Below are 16,511 nucleotides of genomic sequence, written 5' to 3'. Positions count from 1 at the left end.
AATCTTTTTGCCCTTTCGGCGCGCGAAGCGCAAATAAAAAGACATTAATTCGTTGTCGTTGTCCTTGTGGGTGAGCATCGCAGTTGCCGCTGCCCAGACTATGCCAGGACTATGCCGCTGCCGCTGCCGCTGCCACTGCCACTGCCACTGCGCCAGCTTCTGCCTCAGGTGGCGCTCCAGTCGCCGCCGATGCTGATGCCGACGCCGTCGCCGTCGCCTCTTCTCGTTTTTTATAGCCAGGTAATTTACGTAACGAACCTGACACTTTCTAATTTATGGCATCAGGCGGCGGCGTCTGCGCCGCTCCATAGCCCATGGCTGCAGCACGTTGACAATAGAAGCCAAGTCGAGATGATGATGATAATCGGGATGATGGCGCTGATGAAGATGATGATGATTAAATGATGATGGCGATGCGAAATGGCGATAGTCTAGCCGCCTGCCATTTTCATCAGTGCCGATAACCGCGTGAACTTAACAGCTGCAAGGGGCAAAGTGGCTCGGGCGGGTGGGGGTCAAAGGGTCAGCATGTCAGTTGATAGGGCTTTGTGCAGGTCGAGCATTTGAATTAGAAATTTCAAGGATCGAAGATCGCCAGATTAGCGCGTGTCATAGCACGCATAGCAGGCAGCTTTTGAACGGCAATCCAAACTTCAGTTAAATATAAAATTGTTGCTCATTTTCTTTAAATATATAAATAAATACCAACTATATTGTGTAATAGTGTAAAAAAAAAAACAACTATTTTTATTGGAATTTTTTTGCCAGTTGCGAAAGTCATAAGAATTCGAAATAAATTAATAAGGTTGAAGCTTTGAGCCAGGCAGAAAATCGGCAGCCAAGATATGAGTATATACGATATCATGATTTAATAGGAATTCAATATCAGATACAAAAAGAACTAAAGCTTGATTTTGAATTACCTCTAAATACAAGCTTAGTTGTTCAATCACACAATCCTCCAAATTCGATCCGGTTTATATATCAATTTCTAACGCTGCCTAATTTACTTATATTAAGCAAGAATTATTTTTATATTTAAAATACAGTTTTCTGACTTTAATATAAACCCAGTTCCTATTTGAAATGCTTGGCGTTTACGAAAAAAAAAATCCAGGACTAACAGTTGCCTCATATCTATCAAGTGCGTTTACAGCTGTAATGGCAATTTTTTCTCTACGGCCCAGGCCAGCAGTTATGGGCACAAAAAATGCGAGTGTGTGCTAGAATGGCACAGCTGGAAAAAATTGCGGCAAAGGGCAACCAAATCCTCACCTAATATGCAAATTTAATGAAGTAATTCAAAGGGTCGAAAGGGTACCATAGGTGACGGTGTGTTGGGCAGGGCATCTTTGGGGTTTGTGGAATGAGCGTGTTGGGGCGAGCATTTAATTTTAATTTAACTACCAACGGTTAGTCGACACCTATATTTACACACACACACACACACACACTCATACACACAGCTGAAATAATTCACGCAATTTGCCACACATTTTGGCTGGCACCCAGACACGGACCGGGATCCAATCAAATTCAAAGCATCTCTGCCTGTTGGTTAATTAATAAAATGAGCTCTGTCGCAGCTCTACATTTTTTTAGTGTCGCCTTTTTGGCATTCACAAAGCGGCTGAACTCCCCCCTAAGATTCTCCGCAGCGCGCATTCAAGTCTGCAGACAATGGGTCAGCAGGCTGCCAAAAAAAGGAGCATTGGCAAAAACGCTGCCGAAATAGAAATTAAGAGTTAATTGCGTTGCTATTAAATTTAATTGTCGCGCTGCGTTCATCAGTTCCCACACAAAAAAAAAGTAAAAATAAATCGAACAAAAAAAAATCAGGCTAGAAGCGTAACATTAAGATGAATGTGTGCTGGGTGTGAATAAAATGAATGGCATTCAAAGGAACTCAAACATACAGATCTGCACGATGAGGCGAACGTTATCAATGGCATTTACGGCACGGACAAGGCAAGATTGGAAAACATATTTGTTATTTTTAGGAAACAAATCGAGGGCGCCTGAACTATAATTAAAATTCCAGATATACGGACTTTGAAGTTGTTTATATCATAAGGGCTTAGAAACTTATTAATATGTAAATATAATTAACTCTCTTTTACTCAAATGCTTAAGAGACAGAATTTTATTCCGATTAAGTTTTTGAAGCAATAAGGCCGTTAGAATAAGAATTATAAAAAATTAAAATAATATTAAGAAAATTAAAAAAATAATAAGTAATGTCGTTGAATCGATTTTACTGCATGTTTATAATTGCTATCTGAGAAAAATTAAAGCCGAAAAAAAAATATATAGAAACTGTCCAACGATGTTTTAATAGTAATACTATCAGTGTCCATATATGTATATATATTTATAAATATATTTGTATATGAATATGTATATATCATTATTTAATGCTTTGTAATCGAGCATTCACTACGCTCATGTATTCTCTTAGCTACTGGGAAAGGCACTAGCAATTGCCCGTCAAGGGAAGCATGCTGAGGCTAACAACACGCAACTTAAAGAATTTCGAAATTTTCTCTGGCAGCTCTTAGTAACTGTCCTCTGCAGTCATGGGAAATTTACACCAAATTACTGCAAAATAGCTGGTAGTTCCTGGAACTTCAGTGGCAGTCGACGTTGCCTTAACCGGACAACGACGGCTTCTTAACAAATATTTATAAGGATTTTTTATGGGATTGGGATAAGTAAAAATAAAGTTTTCAACTTTTTGTTTAGCAGCGATTGTTTTCGTGACCTTTTTTTATTCGATGCCAAAAATCGATATTAATTTCGGACTTTGTTCACTGAAAGCAAATTTTTGTTCAATACAGCTAAACTGGATGAATATTATTTGAACATAGATCGATTAACTGCTATAATTACATATGTGCCCTCGAATACCGCGCGTATGTGTGCGTGGAAGACCTTTGTAGCGGCGTCGCGTGATTGACATGCCAAAAATTATGATAATGTGATGTTCACATGACAAACGATGAATTCATACGCCATGTTGGCCCGCCATATTGGTGTGAACATGCGCAAGCATAGGCGACTCCCGCGGCAGTTGCGCGTCCACAAGGACATGTTGCTGGCGGGAGCATGCGGCAGAGGGCCCCTCGTGTATGCAACATAATTGAAAGCTGCATGCGTCAACATAATTTTCTGACAACTTTAGTTAAGCATGTAAATTAAGTTAAAAATAACGATGACATTGGTTACATAAGCGTATATGCATGCACAAACTGCAACAAAACTGAGCAGAGCGGAGCTTAGGCCAGGCCAGCCCAGGCCAGGGCAGTACGAGCCGAGACTCAGTCGGGCTGAGGCATGCCACAGCCTGAGCGCTGGCTGGTTGCCCGACCCTCTGCCTGTCCGTCACTTTGCGCATTTTTCTGTTGGAACACTGGCACGGCTGCTCGTAATTGGAGCGTGGAATATCACTCTTCATGTTATGACATTTTTTCGCCAACAGCGAATTAATTGTGCACAGCAATAAATTTCGAGTCAGCTCAAATAATAATAATCTAGCCATAAGTACTTATTTGATGCCATCATTTTTTCCAGCCACGAGGCATAAAAGCATCGAAAGGCTTTCCTTTTGGAATCTCACTTCAGGCTCGTTTATATATACTTATATTTGAATATAGCTCAAATCCCGATAAATATTGAATTGCTAAGATTTTGCTTTGCACTGGCGTTTATATATATATAAGCATAAAATAAATTTGCTAAAAATTCACCGCAAGCTTACGATACACGTGCTAAATCATATCCATAATATAAGCAGACTTAGTTCTTGGTCTGATTAAAAATATTATTAATATAGAATTTTATTGAATTCAATAAGAATGTATATTAATAATTTATATTCCCTGTTAATTGAAAGTCATATTTAAATAGAAGACTTTTGATTTGTAGGCCGAGCCTACATTTGTTCATTTAAGCTAACCAAACCCTTCTACATATATATTGATTTCCTAAAAATAAACGTAGATTTATATAGTTTAAGTATTTTATCATTTTTGCGGGACATTTTTTAAAATTGTTTGCAGTGCATTACCTTGCCTACCTTCGAAGTATTTACATGCAACACACACCGACTACACCGACCTGTGTTGGCGCTGTATGCTGCAGTGTTGCGGCTGCCGCAGCAACTGCGTGGCTGTGGTAGCTACCCCCCTCCCCGCCCCCTCTCACTCTCATTCTCTCTCTCACCCATCACGATATGCAAAGCAAACCGTTAAGCAGCAAAAGAAACCGACGCCAAGGTTACCAGCGCTACTCGCCCATATATTTCATATGTGCATGCTATTAGTGTGTGTGCGGGTGTGCGTGTGTGTATATATGAGAAGACACACCCAAACATCCACAAACACACACACATTGCGCTAGCTTATAGACGCTAGTCGCAACGCTAAGACAAAGCATATAACGGCAATGTTCACATTTTCTTGGCTACCCATTGGATGCATGGCTGCATGTGGCAGCCGCTGCTAAGAGAACAAAAAAAAAACCAAAAAAAAAAATATAAAAATATGTAAAGAAAAAATAAAAACTGGATGAAATATGTACGCTCGTTAGGCTTTGGAAGCCAAGAATAAACGACACTTGTCTGGCAGTCAGATTGTTTCGAATATTTATTTAGCAATGTGAGTGCGCGAAAGCCCATGTTTATATAATTATCACACTGGGCGTATGCGTAATATGCAAATTAATTGACATAGCAGGACACTGGGTGAAATCGCTTTAAGTGAATTAAGCACGAGACATGTTCTCACACACCTGTCAAATGGTTAATATCCATTCAGCCACAAAACTATCGCTAACACATAGCTTCACGCTCCATGGCCATTTACTCCATTGTCATCCTCAATCTCGTTGTGATTCTCATCGGCAGCGTTGTCATGGATGGCGAACAACTTTTGCGTTAGCCATTTGCACCCTCAAGCTCCAGCCACAAGCATATCTACTGGCTACAGTAACACAAACAACAACTACAAGAACAGCACTGGGCACAACTGTTATTAACGAGAACGCCCACAATGCCAGTAAAGTGCTTCATATTACGCCACTAATTGCATAATTTCGTTGCCATTTTTATTAGTCTCTGCGATGGTCTCGCCTTTGATGTCGCCAGCAGAGCACCAGAGCAGCAACCACTGAAGCATTCAACAGACCATCGACCAGCATTTACCATCAATGTACCATTTGGCAGCTATCCGGTGTAAGAACTTCCCATTAGGGTGTGGGTAGCGGCCAGAGGTTGTTGGCACTTTCCGTGCCATTTAAGTTGGAGAAGAGTTCGAACGGGCTAACGAAATGCGAATGGTCGCCCACAAATGTCATTGGATTATTATAAAACTGGCGTATTTATTGCATAACATGTTCAGACACATTCATTGGGGCATCTATGGTCGCTGAGCTGTCATCGATTCGCCACACTGCGATTCAGTTAGACGCGGTTCGGTGCGGTTCAATTGAATAAACTGGTTACTAGACATGCAATGCACGGCTGAACTGCCATTCTAGATTTAGTTTCTAAAATGAATCGAAGCTTAAATATCGAAAACTAATATAATTAATATGAACCGAAAATTCAGCTGAACCAAAACCGGAACCAAACTACATTTTTTGCAAATATTCTGTGTTGTAAAATAAAAGTAATTTTCAAGCCCAGAAGATGTAAGCCTTAATTCCCAATCATTATCGAACCATATTTGATAGATGCCAATATTGGTTCGAGTTAAAATCTAGCAATCAGAAAATATTTACAACTTGCAATATTTTCAGTAGAACGGGCTATTATAAATATTAAATGGGCCTCGACCAGACTTGTCATAATATAACACAGCTAAACAGAATTTCTACAAAAATATTTTCAACTTTCCTTTGGAACGTTTAGCTTCAATTCAGAAGGATGTTTGGTATGCGCATATAAATGCCTGTTTGCATTTAGTTCTGAGTGCAAGTCCTGCTCGATTAAGCAGAATTTTTCAAAGAGAATTGAAATGAAAGTCAGAGGAATAGGGGGAAAGGGGAATTGAAAATGGGTAATGTTATTGGCGCCATATCAACATATTGCTACAACTATCTGTTTTAGGCAATGGTCAATTTAGCGATTTGGATTTGGGCAGAACCCAAATTTTACCTGACAGATTGAATTAGTCCAAAAATGTTGGTAGCCATAATTTGGTAATATTGTAAGCATTCGTCCATTGGTTGCAGCTATAGTTGTTATTGTTATTGTGTTGCTCTTGTAGGCATCCCGTATACGCATCCTTTGTTAAGCATTGCAAGCTTTGCTGCCGCCCGAAACACCCACACTGTCCACACATTGACTCGTAACGGCATGCTCCCACATTGAGAGTGAATCCAATCCTTAGCATAGATACAGCTTTTCGTTGTCAAATGCTTTGCTTCGATTTGTGTGTGTCTCTGTGTGCGTAAATGGAGTTGTTTAAATTTTACAAAGGTTCATTAAGCAGCGGAAATATTGCGTTGAGCGTCTATGCACGGATGCGCTTTGTGTTCGTGTTCAAGGCATGGTCCGAAGTCCGGTTATTTGCAAAGCTTTATTATTGAATAGACAAATTATAAAATTATTGAAATTGTATTTTAAAACGTCAATAAACCCGATGCTTGACTGAATTAGATGGACTGGCAAAATTGCTACATTCGTTTTTAAATTGGTTCTCTTAGTTCAGTTTCTATTGTGTAAGCTCTTCATTGTTTAATTTGTTGCAGTCATATTTGACAGACGCTTATTAAACAATACGTTCGGTTTCAGTTGACTATCGAAAATAGCAATATATTCCAAATCAGTTGTGTGTATCAATATTTTAAATTCCTTTGGACAACAAAAATTGTTGTTGATCTAGGACATTTAAGCTCTTTCCAATGCTTGAATATGTCTGCATCAGTTTGTGCTTTCAACAAAATACATAATTAATTTAATTATACTCAAATTATATCAATAAGCAAGCGTGCCGTATTGGGAAATGCACAACTGGCAAATAGCCTGTATTTAGGTCTGAGCTGCCGTAATGAGCATGAGCTTTCCTTCTTGCACACAAAAATTCACACAAGCTGTGCTTCTTGTTTCAGTTTCAATTTTGGAAAAGACATTCTTAAATAACATCGGGCTTAAAAGCCTGATCTTGATGAAACTTTCAGGTCCAAAGTAGAAAGTTCAGTTCGAAAATCAAAGCCTTTCGATTTCAGCCAAACGGATAAAGCTGCTGTTAACGAAGTGCAACCGAAATAAAATAAATTTGTTTCACTGTTTGTATTTACAAACTCGGACCTCGAGCTAGCCAACAAATATTTTAAATATGGAGAGGTCGCCAAAACCCTCAATATATTTGAAATAAGTTTTGTCTGGGCTTCCCTTTTTTTTTTTTAGATATCTAGCTCATATAACCTCCGAAATCTTCAGTACCTGCCAGTCACCTGCCAGCTGCCGCATACACTGCCAAATTGTCAAGGGGCACGGTGTACAATAAACTCAAGTAGCTTTTATGTAGCTATAAAGTTTAATTGGTTGTGGCTTTTTTAATCCGGAACAGTTTATGATAGACTTTTTTTTGCGATCTTTACAGCACATCTCAGCACAGCTCAGCTCAGCTCTATTGAATTGCACAAAATCGGGCTTTTTTACAAGTTTTCTTTGTGCGCCTTGCCTGTGTAGTAAAGATAAGAATACATAAATATATATCTAGGTATACAAACTACGGCTGCACTTACCAAAAATTTCTGTTTCTTCACATTGGATAGGCGACACCAGGCGCGCGCGGCTTTTTGTGCTAAATCCGGTCCGGATAGCTCTTGTGGTCTTCCGCAGTATTCGCGTATAAATTGCAAATATGCTTTGTTCATAGTTAGATTGGGTCTGCAACCTTTATTGTGTTTGATGCTAATTCGAGAATTACGCTTACGGCTCACGCAGTTCACATTGGGTTTCTTGAGACCCGTTGAGGTGGTCTTCCTATTGCGCGACCTGGCTGTCGGCGTGCTCTTGGTCTTGCGCGTACTGGACATTGATCTAGAATTGGACTTCCTTCGGTTAATTGAGTTTTTGGGCTTTGAAGGCGACTTCAACTTTGATCCCGAACTCCTAAGTCTTCCTCCAGCTTTTCTAGTAGCGGTGAATAAGGAACTGGCCTTTAGGAAATTATTGAATTTAATGTTTTTAATTTCCAGCTTGGCGTTTCGTTTACGGTATTTACCGCTTCTACTGCAGTCGACGCTAGTTCTGTTTTGGGGACCTGTAATGCTTCGCATGCTTTGCTACGACTTGCTTCTGCGTTATTCTCATCCATGGTATAAAGTCTAAGGAAGTTACGTTATCACACATATAGGCAGCATTAATAAGACCCAACTTGTACTTACAAATTATAAAATTAATTACTAGGAATATAAGCAAAATTAATTCCTTGAAAAAGGCACTAAGACTAATCAATTTGTTGAAGTGTTGTTTGTTGATGAAATGTAATTTGGAACTGTTTTTTTTTTTAGAATAAACTCAGCCTTCGTGAGCTACACAGTGACAGTTGGGACGGAGGCAATTTGCACCTCTTTTCAAATCAAGTCAAATCTTTTAGTTTGCATCAAAAAGATGTTCTACTATGAAGGTAGTACCCACTTTTTCAGGTTGACTTGTTTTCTTTTTGTTCCGCCGGTTTTCCCCCAACGAAGTAATCTTTCTGGAATTGGTAGGGATTTGAGTGAGCTATATCAAAAATGTCTAAAATAAAAAATTAAAAAATAAAAAACAGCATTTACAGCTCAGAGTTCTTTGTCCTTGGGCTCAAGCATGACAACTATTAAAATCGGTAGCCGGAGGAACCCGAATCGTCTTCTCCACGATCGTGTGCTTGTGCTCAGTCGCGGCGTTAAATGAAGAGCCGCACTTTTCCGCTCAATTCAACAAAATGCCGCATTTCCTGCACCTACGTACGTGCTCGGCCAGCTCTACAGGCAGATATATGATACAGCGAAAGCGAGAGAGAAAGAGCGGCAGCACTCGAGAGTCGTGGCGCAAGCAAGATGGAGCATATGCGGAGATTATGTATGCAGCAATGCATGAAGTTTAAAAAGTTTCAAGCACATAAGCCACAATGGCCACGTCTCTCCAGGCTTGACATTTATTATCTGCCGGTTTGGCCCCAAAATGAAGTTGTGGCCGCTTTCGTCTTCCAAACGTTGTCGCATACGCACATCAAGACACACACACATATGTGGAGAGAGACGTGAAGCAACAAGGGGCAGTGGGGCCCAGGGGAGCTGACATCCCGTCGCTGCTCGTTTGCGGTCGACGTCATCGTCGACGGCATTTGCATGCCCGGCTGGCCATTTAACGTGTCCGTGTCCGTGTCGTTGAGTTGGAGGTGTAGAGGCGTGGTCGTGGCCCTTTGATTTCGTTAGGCGAAACTCGGCGACTCCTACGCTCCTTTCCTGCTCGACCCGCTCCTATGTGACGCCGCCCATTACAGAGTCCGCACACGTTTTTCGTAAATGTGCATTTTTCGCTAAATGTTTTGTAAATGTTTCCGTTCCCAACTTTATAATTAGTTGGCATGAGGGCGGCGCTAAAGAAAACGCAGCGTCGCATCGCATCGCATCGCATCGCGTCGCGTTGCGACGCATTGCAGCGCAGCAGGAAACGGAAAAACGAGAGAAAGCACTGCGGATATTATGTAAGTTAAGCGGCTGACACATTCAGCAGGGTCGAGGGTCCATAGAACCCAGCAAATGTCGACCCAATGTAGCACCATGTCTGTTGCAAGCCAAGTGCAGCTCTACCGCCAGCTCCAGCTTAGACATGCAGATAAGTGCATGCATAGACTACAGAGAGACGTGACTAATATGACGGCCCGAGAAACTCGCATCTCTAATAGATAATATTGCGCGGCACAGCTGACTTGGATGCTTTCAGATTAATATATGACTGTATGCAAGAAATATCTCCAACAAAAAGTTCTATACTGAAAATGTTCTAAAACCGATTTCTTTAGTTGGTTAGTGAATCGAAAAAGAAGTTCTGTATTTCAAATTTAGGAAAATTTGTATTGAAAGTGTTCAACAATTAACTGGAATTCTCATTGTAGAAATTTATTTATTATTTATATGGTCAACCCAGTCTTTCATAAACAAAAATATTTTTTTAAAATATGATTCGGATGTTTGTCAGTTGGGCTTATGTTCGGTACCGTTCATGTCATAAAATAATAATTGAATATCCAAACTGAAGCAAAGAAAATGTCCAGCATTTTTTTCTTTTTAATATGAACACAGCACATCTTCCATTTCTCTTCTAGGCACAATTTTGCTTTCGGGTAAGCTTAAGCCATGTCAAATAAGAATATAGATATATATAATAAAGATTTTTACGTTTGCAGCCTGTCGCTTTGTGGGCGCCAGGTTTGAAACCTTGGAGGCTGTTTAATTAGATTTTCAGGAGAGATGTGCGCCGCATGATTGAGGATTCAGGATTGAGCATTGAGTCGCAGGTGAGCGCGTCACGCAACGTTGCGTTGCGGCGCCTCCGATTGAAGTTTTAATTAAAAGCAACTACACGAGTTGCTGCCTCGCATTGGCCCAACGATTGCATCCATGTTGCTTCAGCTACGCATTTGTAGCACCTGCCTCCGCTGCTGCCACTGGCAACTTATTAAAAGCTGTCGGCGTTATGCTAATTAGGCAGCGCAACCGACAAATTGTCGCCGCAAATCAATCAGTGTTCGCTCCCCGCAATCCGTGCGGTTTCTAGTCGCCCTAGCAGACGAAAAATAAAAGTTAAAGAGCTGGCGAAAGCAGCCAAATTAACGGTCCCTCCGCCAACACATGCTGATTAGCGTAATCGGAGCAAAGGCCGACAGCCCGCCTAATTTCAATTTTCAGATGACGCGCCGAAAACTATGCAACAAATAAACCTCCACCCACCCCCTCAGCCTATGATCTGATACTGTGGAGTGTGGGCGCACGTTTTAAATTTGTATACGTGTTTTGCCGTTTTTGAAAATACCACCGCACCGGCGACAAATTAGCGTAAAGCTGTTGTGTTTCATCTGAAAGACTTCGATCTCATTTTCAAACACCTAAGGCTAACTGAATTTAATAGCAAAGTGATATTCATAATTTACATATAGAGTAAGGTTATGCCAGGAAACATCCGCTATATATAATCTTGCATCGCAAACACAGACAAAGTTTACTGTGCTCTTCAATTATATTTCAATAATGCGCAGCTAATAAAAACTAAAACGTATTTTTAAATGACGCCCCACTATGCGATTCGCATGAATTCAGGCAAATGTGTTGCAAACTTAGCGCCTCTAGAGCAAAAGTTCGACGGTTTAGTATTAAATAAATTTAGCTAGTTTCGCTAAAAGGAGCTGCTTTAGCCGAAGCAGGCCCCAAGAGCGCAAAGTTAAATGCGCCGAAGTGTGCTGATGAGGAAACGGAAATGGAATATGAACGGAAATGCCGACCAGAGGCGCAGCAGCTGTCCGAGCTGTTTCGTGCTCGACTTGCACTTGAAGCCAAAAGGTGTTTATTGAAACGTTAACCGCTTCCAGCTGAAGGTCAAAACGATTGCTGCATGAACGCTTCACTTGGCGCCCAGCTAACAGCAGGGGGTGTGGCATCGCAGAAACTTTAAAGGATGGTCGCTGCTGAGCCTCCAGTTAAAGAGGAATAGAGAAAATATCGAGACCTGTCAAGCAAGACTCGACAGTCAACAACAGCCGCGGCCTGCGCCTGGTCCAACGTGTATCTCTCTGGGGCACCAAAATGGATGTGCGACATTATTAGCTATTTCAGCGGGCAAAAGGCAGAAGGCACAAGGCAGACAACTGAAAAAGCTGCCACTGAAACAGACAAGTAAACGAGTTACGCGCGCCAGGAAAGGCAAGCGGCTGCCGTTGCCCCTGCCACAGAGTTTGCCATTGCCATTGCTGGCAGCAACCAGCAATACACAACACGCGCAGCAGCAACATTGACAACGCCGTGTTTATATGCAACATTGACAGCATGGCGTGACGCGAGTGATGCCAAGCTGCAGCAGCAGCAGCAGCAGCAGCTCGTTACCATCAGCATTCCCATTACCAATATTCCTGCTGCTGTTCACAGGCAAGTCATAAAAGTTTTCGGACTTAGATTGTCGCCGTTTTGGGCGTCTGACACTCAGCTAACTTCAGCGGCCACGTGTGCTAGCTGAATATCTAAAATGTAATGCAAAATTCAAAATACACTGCAAGTGCCAGCGAAACTCCGGATTCAGATCGATCGATCGAGCACATGGATTAGACAGCAACAACATATTATTAAATTTAATAATTTGACTGATTACGAGAATTGTTTATGCGGTGCTTCATCTGAGAACTTGATTTGAAAATGCGATAATTTATATTTATAAATATAATATTAAATAAAAGAAAACCTCAAATATTACAAATAGATTGAAATCTGAAAATATGGAAATGGCCTGAAATGATTCCACTTACGATTTTTCATATGTTTTTCAATTTCAAATAATTCATCGGGATTTTCGAACCTTGTCAATCAGCCGAGGATCTTAGTACATGATATTTCAGCATATTTCTAGCGGTTCGTTGACAAACTCTGACAGTACAATGTATGTGAATATGGTATATAGGGAGTAGAGCATCTCAGACAGGAGCTATTTTGCATAAAACTACTGGAGCTGGTGCAGAATCTTTGTCAGTCTCGCTGCTTGACTGCGTGCCGGGTGCTTGTGTGTGTGTGGCTGTGACTATATTACATTTTATGTCAAATGCGCACGCTTTCAATATTGACAGACGCCAGCACGAGACACGGAAACGGATGGGGACGCCACCTGTTCCGGATCCAGGTCCGGGCAGGGGGTGGCTGCTATGGCGGCTGCGTCGGCATGTCAAGCTAATGTTAACTTATTTTCGTATTTTGGCATACCTTGCAGCATGCCGGATGTGCCGCACACACACACACACACACAGACACACACACCCACACCCACACCCAGAATCCACAGCCCGCCCATCTTGTTGTCAAACTTATTTTTAAATAAAGAACACAATTTTCGGAGACAAGCAGCTGTGTGCGGCTAGATGCCACGCCCACCCAGCCGCTACTGCAGTAATGCATTTTAATTTAGCAGCTGTCTTAGAAGGGTTCACCAATGGGCTTAATGGTCAACTGATGCACCTGCACATGGGGCGGTGTGCCCAGGGCGTACATAATGCCTGCCGATATGTCCTCCGGCTGCAACATGGGCAGATTGTTATAGTCGCCGGGCAGGATCTCCGTATTGGTTACGCCCGGACTGATGCTCTGTAAGCTCAGATAAGCATGTAGCACAGGAAATGCGAATCATTGCTCACCGTTACTTTAATCTGCGTCTTGAGGCCGTTCAGCTCCTGACGGATTATCTCGAGCAGCGCACTGATGCCATGCTTTGTTACTGGGTACATATTGAGGCACTGCAGCTCCTCGCTGGGCGGATGGATGATGTGGTGCCCGGTGAGGCTGTTGATAAGCACCATATGACCGGCAACATCGCGCTGCTGCATGGAGCGAAAGGCGCGTTGGGTACAGTGAACCACGCCCATCAGATTGACCTGCAGCACGCGCTGCAGCTGATCCAGCTGCATGGTCAGCACTTGACCGGAGTACAGCATTCCTGCATTATTCACCAGTATATCAATGCCGTCCAAATGTGCCTCGATCCAATCAAAGGCAGCCGCCACCGACGCCTCATCGGCCACATCGCACTTGATCGCATGCAGCTGGGACTGCAACTCCTCCGGCAGCTCCTCCTTGAGCGCCTCAATGCGCTCGACGCGACGCGCCAGACCCACCACAACCAGCCCGGCACGCACCAGATCCTTTGCCACAGCAGCTCCAATGCCCGAACTGGCGCCAGTCACAACAGCCACACGACCCTGCCAGCGCTCCATGGTTCACCTTTGGGATTCCGCAACAATTGGCTTCTTTAATTGACTTTTGTGCGCCGCTGAACGCAGCTATTTCGCAACTCAGTCTGGTTCGCGCTGAGGCCTTCATTATATTGGGCTTGCCCAACGACCAGCCCCGCGCATCGCGCTCTACAAGTGCTTGGGACACACGCTTAAATTCGCAATTGAATTTTTGAATAGTTTTCACAGTTGAATAATTAAGCGACGCGTCGCTTTATTCGCCAGTTTGACAATTATAATGTGTGGAATTTTAATACCCGTTCACAGAGTGTAGCGAGTATATTGGTTTTGTGTTTCCTTCTGTCTTTTTGAAATTTATACTGATGTATGCCAAGCAGATAAAGCTCTCGAATTATTTGACTGTGGTCATTATATACACATTAAAGTTTTCCAGCGAGAGTGACTAAATTTCGACTGAAGATTACGCATGAACTCCTCTTAAGGTTAACAATTAACGCACTCACAAAAAATCGAATACCTGTTTATAACATATATTTAGTGTTTGCTTTTATTCGACGTTGAACGAGTATTAGCTAGTCGCTCGCAGTCGATGGCAACATTATTTGTTTAAATTAGCCCCACAAATCGGCCCCACACAAATACTGTAGCTCAACAATGGAAGCACGTGCCACTATTTCGCTGTTTAACCATTTGATGCACAGCCTAACTGACGTTACTTTTTAAAACTGGCAAATAGGTATATCATTTTTTTGAATTCACACATTTATTTTATTGAAGTCGATCAGTAGCAGTAGTGGTTATAAGTTTGTGTCACTTAAAGCTGGATCTGATATACGACCTTTGTGAAGCAGACATTGCAATCACCTCTTATATCTACCATAAGATCTTATGCCAAACTTGCAATAGCTTGTCTCTTCACTGAACTCTCTCTAACCCTAATAAAATCTTTCAGACTCACTTCGGAAACTCACTGAGCACATGCATCTATAAGAAGGCATAGCTTTCGGTACAGGTTTATATATCCTCCCATCACCCTCTTTCTGCAAGTTCGTTCTCCACTAAAAGCTACCCCTTTAGCAAAAGTTACCACTTACTTACATCACTGGCAAAATAAACTGTGATTAGAGGCATAGTTGGTTGCTGGAGCATATAAAAACCCTCATTTTGTATTCTGTTTAGGCATTTAGCATTTAGCTTAAAATTTTTATTTTTTTAATGACAGTCGTTTTGTCAACCATTTATAAATAAATCCATCAAATTGCATATTTGTCAGCCGATTCTACCTATTTAGTAAAATTAATATTCTGCCGGGCAACAGAGCAGGTTTTATGTTTTTGCATCTGCATAGATCGAGCCCATAAATTAAGATCGATTTTTAAAAGGGACATGGCCAAAAATGTAACTACTCAGCAATTATTGGGAGGAATAAAAAACTGTTGAAATTGATCAATGCAAAACAACTGAAGCAGGCAAGCGGAACACGCATTCTCATGAAAAAGTACGGAGCTATACAAAAGTGGAAAAGTGGAAAAGAATCTGGTCAAGCTACTATGTTAAATTAAACAGACTCGTTTTTAACATTTAATATTATGTTACGAAGCTGCATTCAAAAATCTGTACGAATATCTTAATATACTTAGTTTCCCAATTTTAAGATTTTATGATGTATATCATAGAAATTCTATAATACAAAAAAAACCAAACCATCATTTAAGGCTTCAATTAACCTGGTATTCTCCATGTGTCATGCTGCTAAAACGGTTCGCCCATTGGCTTTATGGTTAGCTCGTGCACCTGAACATGTGGAGGCGTTGCCAGGGCATACATGATGGCATTGGCCACATCCTCGGGCTGCAGCATGGGAAGTCGTTTGTAGGCCTGCGGCACCAGATCCGTATCCACCAGGCCCGGGCTAATGCTCTGTGACGACGCACATTTAGGTCAGCTGCAGCAAAGTCGGATGGCTACTTACCGTGACCTTTATGTGGCTTTTAAGGTCGCGAAACTCCTGACGGAAGAGTTCTGTCATGGCGGTCAATGCATGCTTCGTGGCCGGATACATGTTCAGCTCCTGAACGCTGCCGGGCAGCGGATTGAACAGATAGTGACCCACAATGCTGTTGATGAGCACCACATGGCCGGGTGTATTGCGTTTTCGTACTGATTCAAAAATGCGTTGTGTACAGTAAACAACGCCCATCACGTTCGTTTGCAGTATTTCTTGCGCTGTGTCCAACCGCATGGTAACCAATTGACCACCGGATAGCTTGCCTGCATTGTTAATCAGAATATCGGCACCACCCAGCTCAGCTTCGATCCAATCAAAGGCGGCGTTTACCGACTCTACGCTCGTCACGTCGCATTGCCTGACATGTAGCTGGGCGCGCTGTACCTCTGGCAATTGTTGACGCAGCTGCTCCAGGCGGTCCAGACGCCGAGCCAAGGAGACCACAATGACGCCCGCAGCAACAAGCTGCTTGCTGAGCACAGCTCCTATGCCCGAACTAGCGCCAGTCACCACAGCAATGCAATTCTGCCAACGTTCCATGCCAACGGTTGCCATTTGAATGG

General features: G+C 42.2%; 3 protein-coding genes across 4 annotated transcripts; all 3 read right to left on the bottom strand.

The window, feature by feature from the left end:
• Positions 1–6,046: 6,046 nt before the first annotated feature.
• LOC6631825 (uncharacterized) lies at positions 6,047–8,519 on the bottom strand. Its single transcript, XM_015170993.3, has 4 exons — positions 8,395–8,519; positions 8,232–8,334; positions 7,750–8,166; positions 6,047–7,685 (listed from the first exon to the last, which is right to left on the bottom strand). Exons 2-4 carry the CDS (start codon positions 8,322–8,324, stop codon positions 7,632–7,634), a joined length of 564 nt encoding a protein of 187 aa, XP_015026479.1. The 5' UTR covers positions 8,325–8,334; positions 8,395–8,519; the 3' UTR covers positions 6,047–7,631.
• A 4,562-nt stretch (positions 8,520–13,081) lies between these two features.
• On the bottom strand, positions 13,082–14,049 carry LOC6631854 (farnesol dehydrogenase). 2 transcript variants are annotated; one of them, XM_015170992.3, is made up of 2 exons: positions 13,392–14,049; positions 13,082–13,335 (listed from the first exon to the last, which is right to left on the bottom strand). In XM_015170992.3, the coding sequence occupies exons 1-2, from the start codon at positions 13,959–13,961 to the stop codon at positions 13,168–13,170; spliced, it is 738 nt and encodes a 245-aa protein (XP_015026478.1). In that variant the 5' UTR covers positions 13,962–14,049; the 3' UTR covers positions 13,082–13,167. The 2 variants fall into 2 exon arrangements, with proteins under 2 accessions (XP_015026478.1, XP_002055198.1); XM_002055162.3 differs by having other exon boundaries at positions 13,386–14,047.
• A 1,444-nt stretch (positions 14,050–15,493) lies between these two features.
• On the bottom strand, positions 15,494–16,511 carry LOC6631855 (farnesol dehydrogenase). The gene is made up of 2 exons (XM_002055163.4): positions 15,913–16,511; positions 15,494–15,860 (listed from the first exon to the last, which is right to left on the bottom strand). The coding sequence occupies exons 1-2, from the start codon at positions 16,501–16,503 to the stop codon at positions 15,693–15,695; spliced, it is 759 nt and encodes a 252-aa protein (XP_002055199.2). The 5' UTR covers positions 16,504–16,511; the 3' UTR covers positions 15,494–15,692.

The sequence above is a fragment of the Drosophila virilis genome, chromosome X (genome assembly GCF_030788295.1).
Source record: "Drosophila virilis strain 15010-1051.87 chromosome X, Dvir_AGI_RSII-ME, whole genome shotgun sequence".
Lineage (NCBI taxonomy): Eukaryota > Metazoa > Arthropoda > Insecta > Diptera > Drosophilidae > Drosophila > Drosophila virilis.
This window is presented reverse-complemented; position numbering and strand designations above follow the sequence as displayed.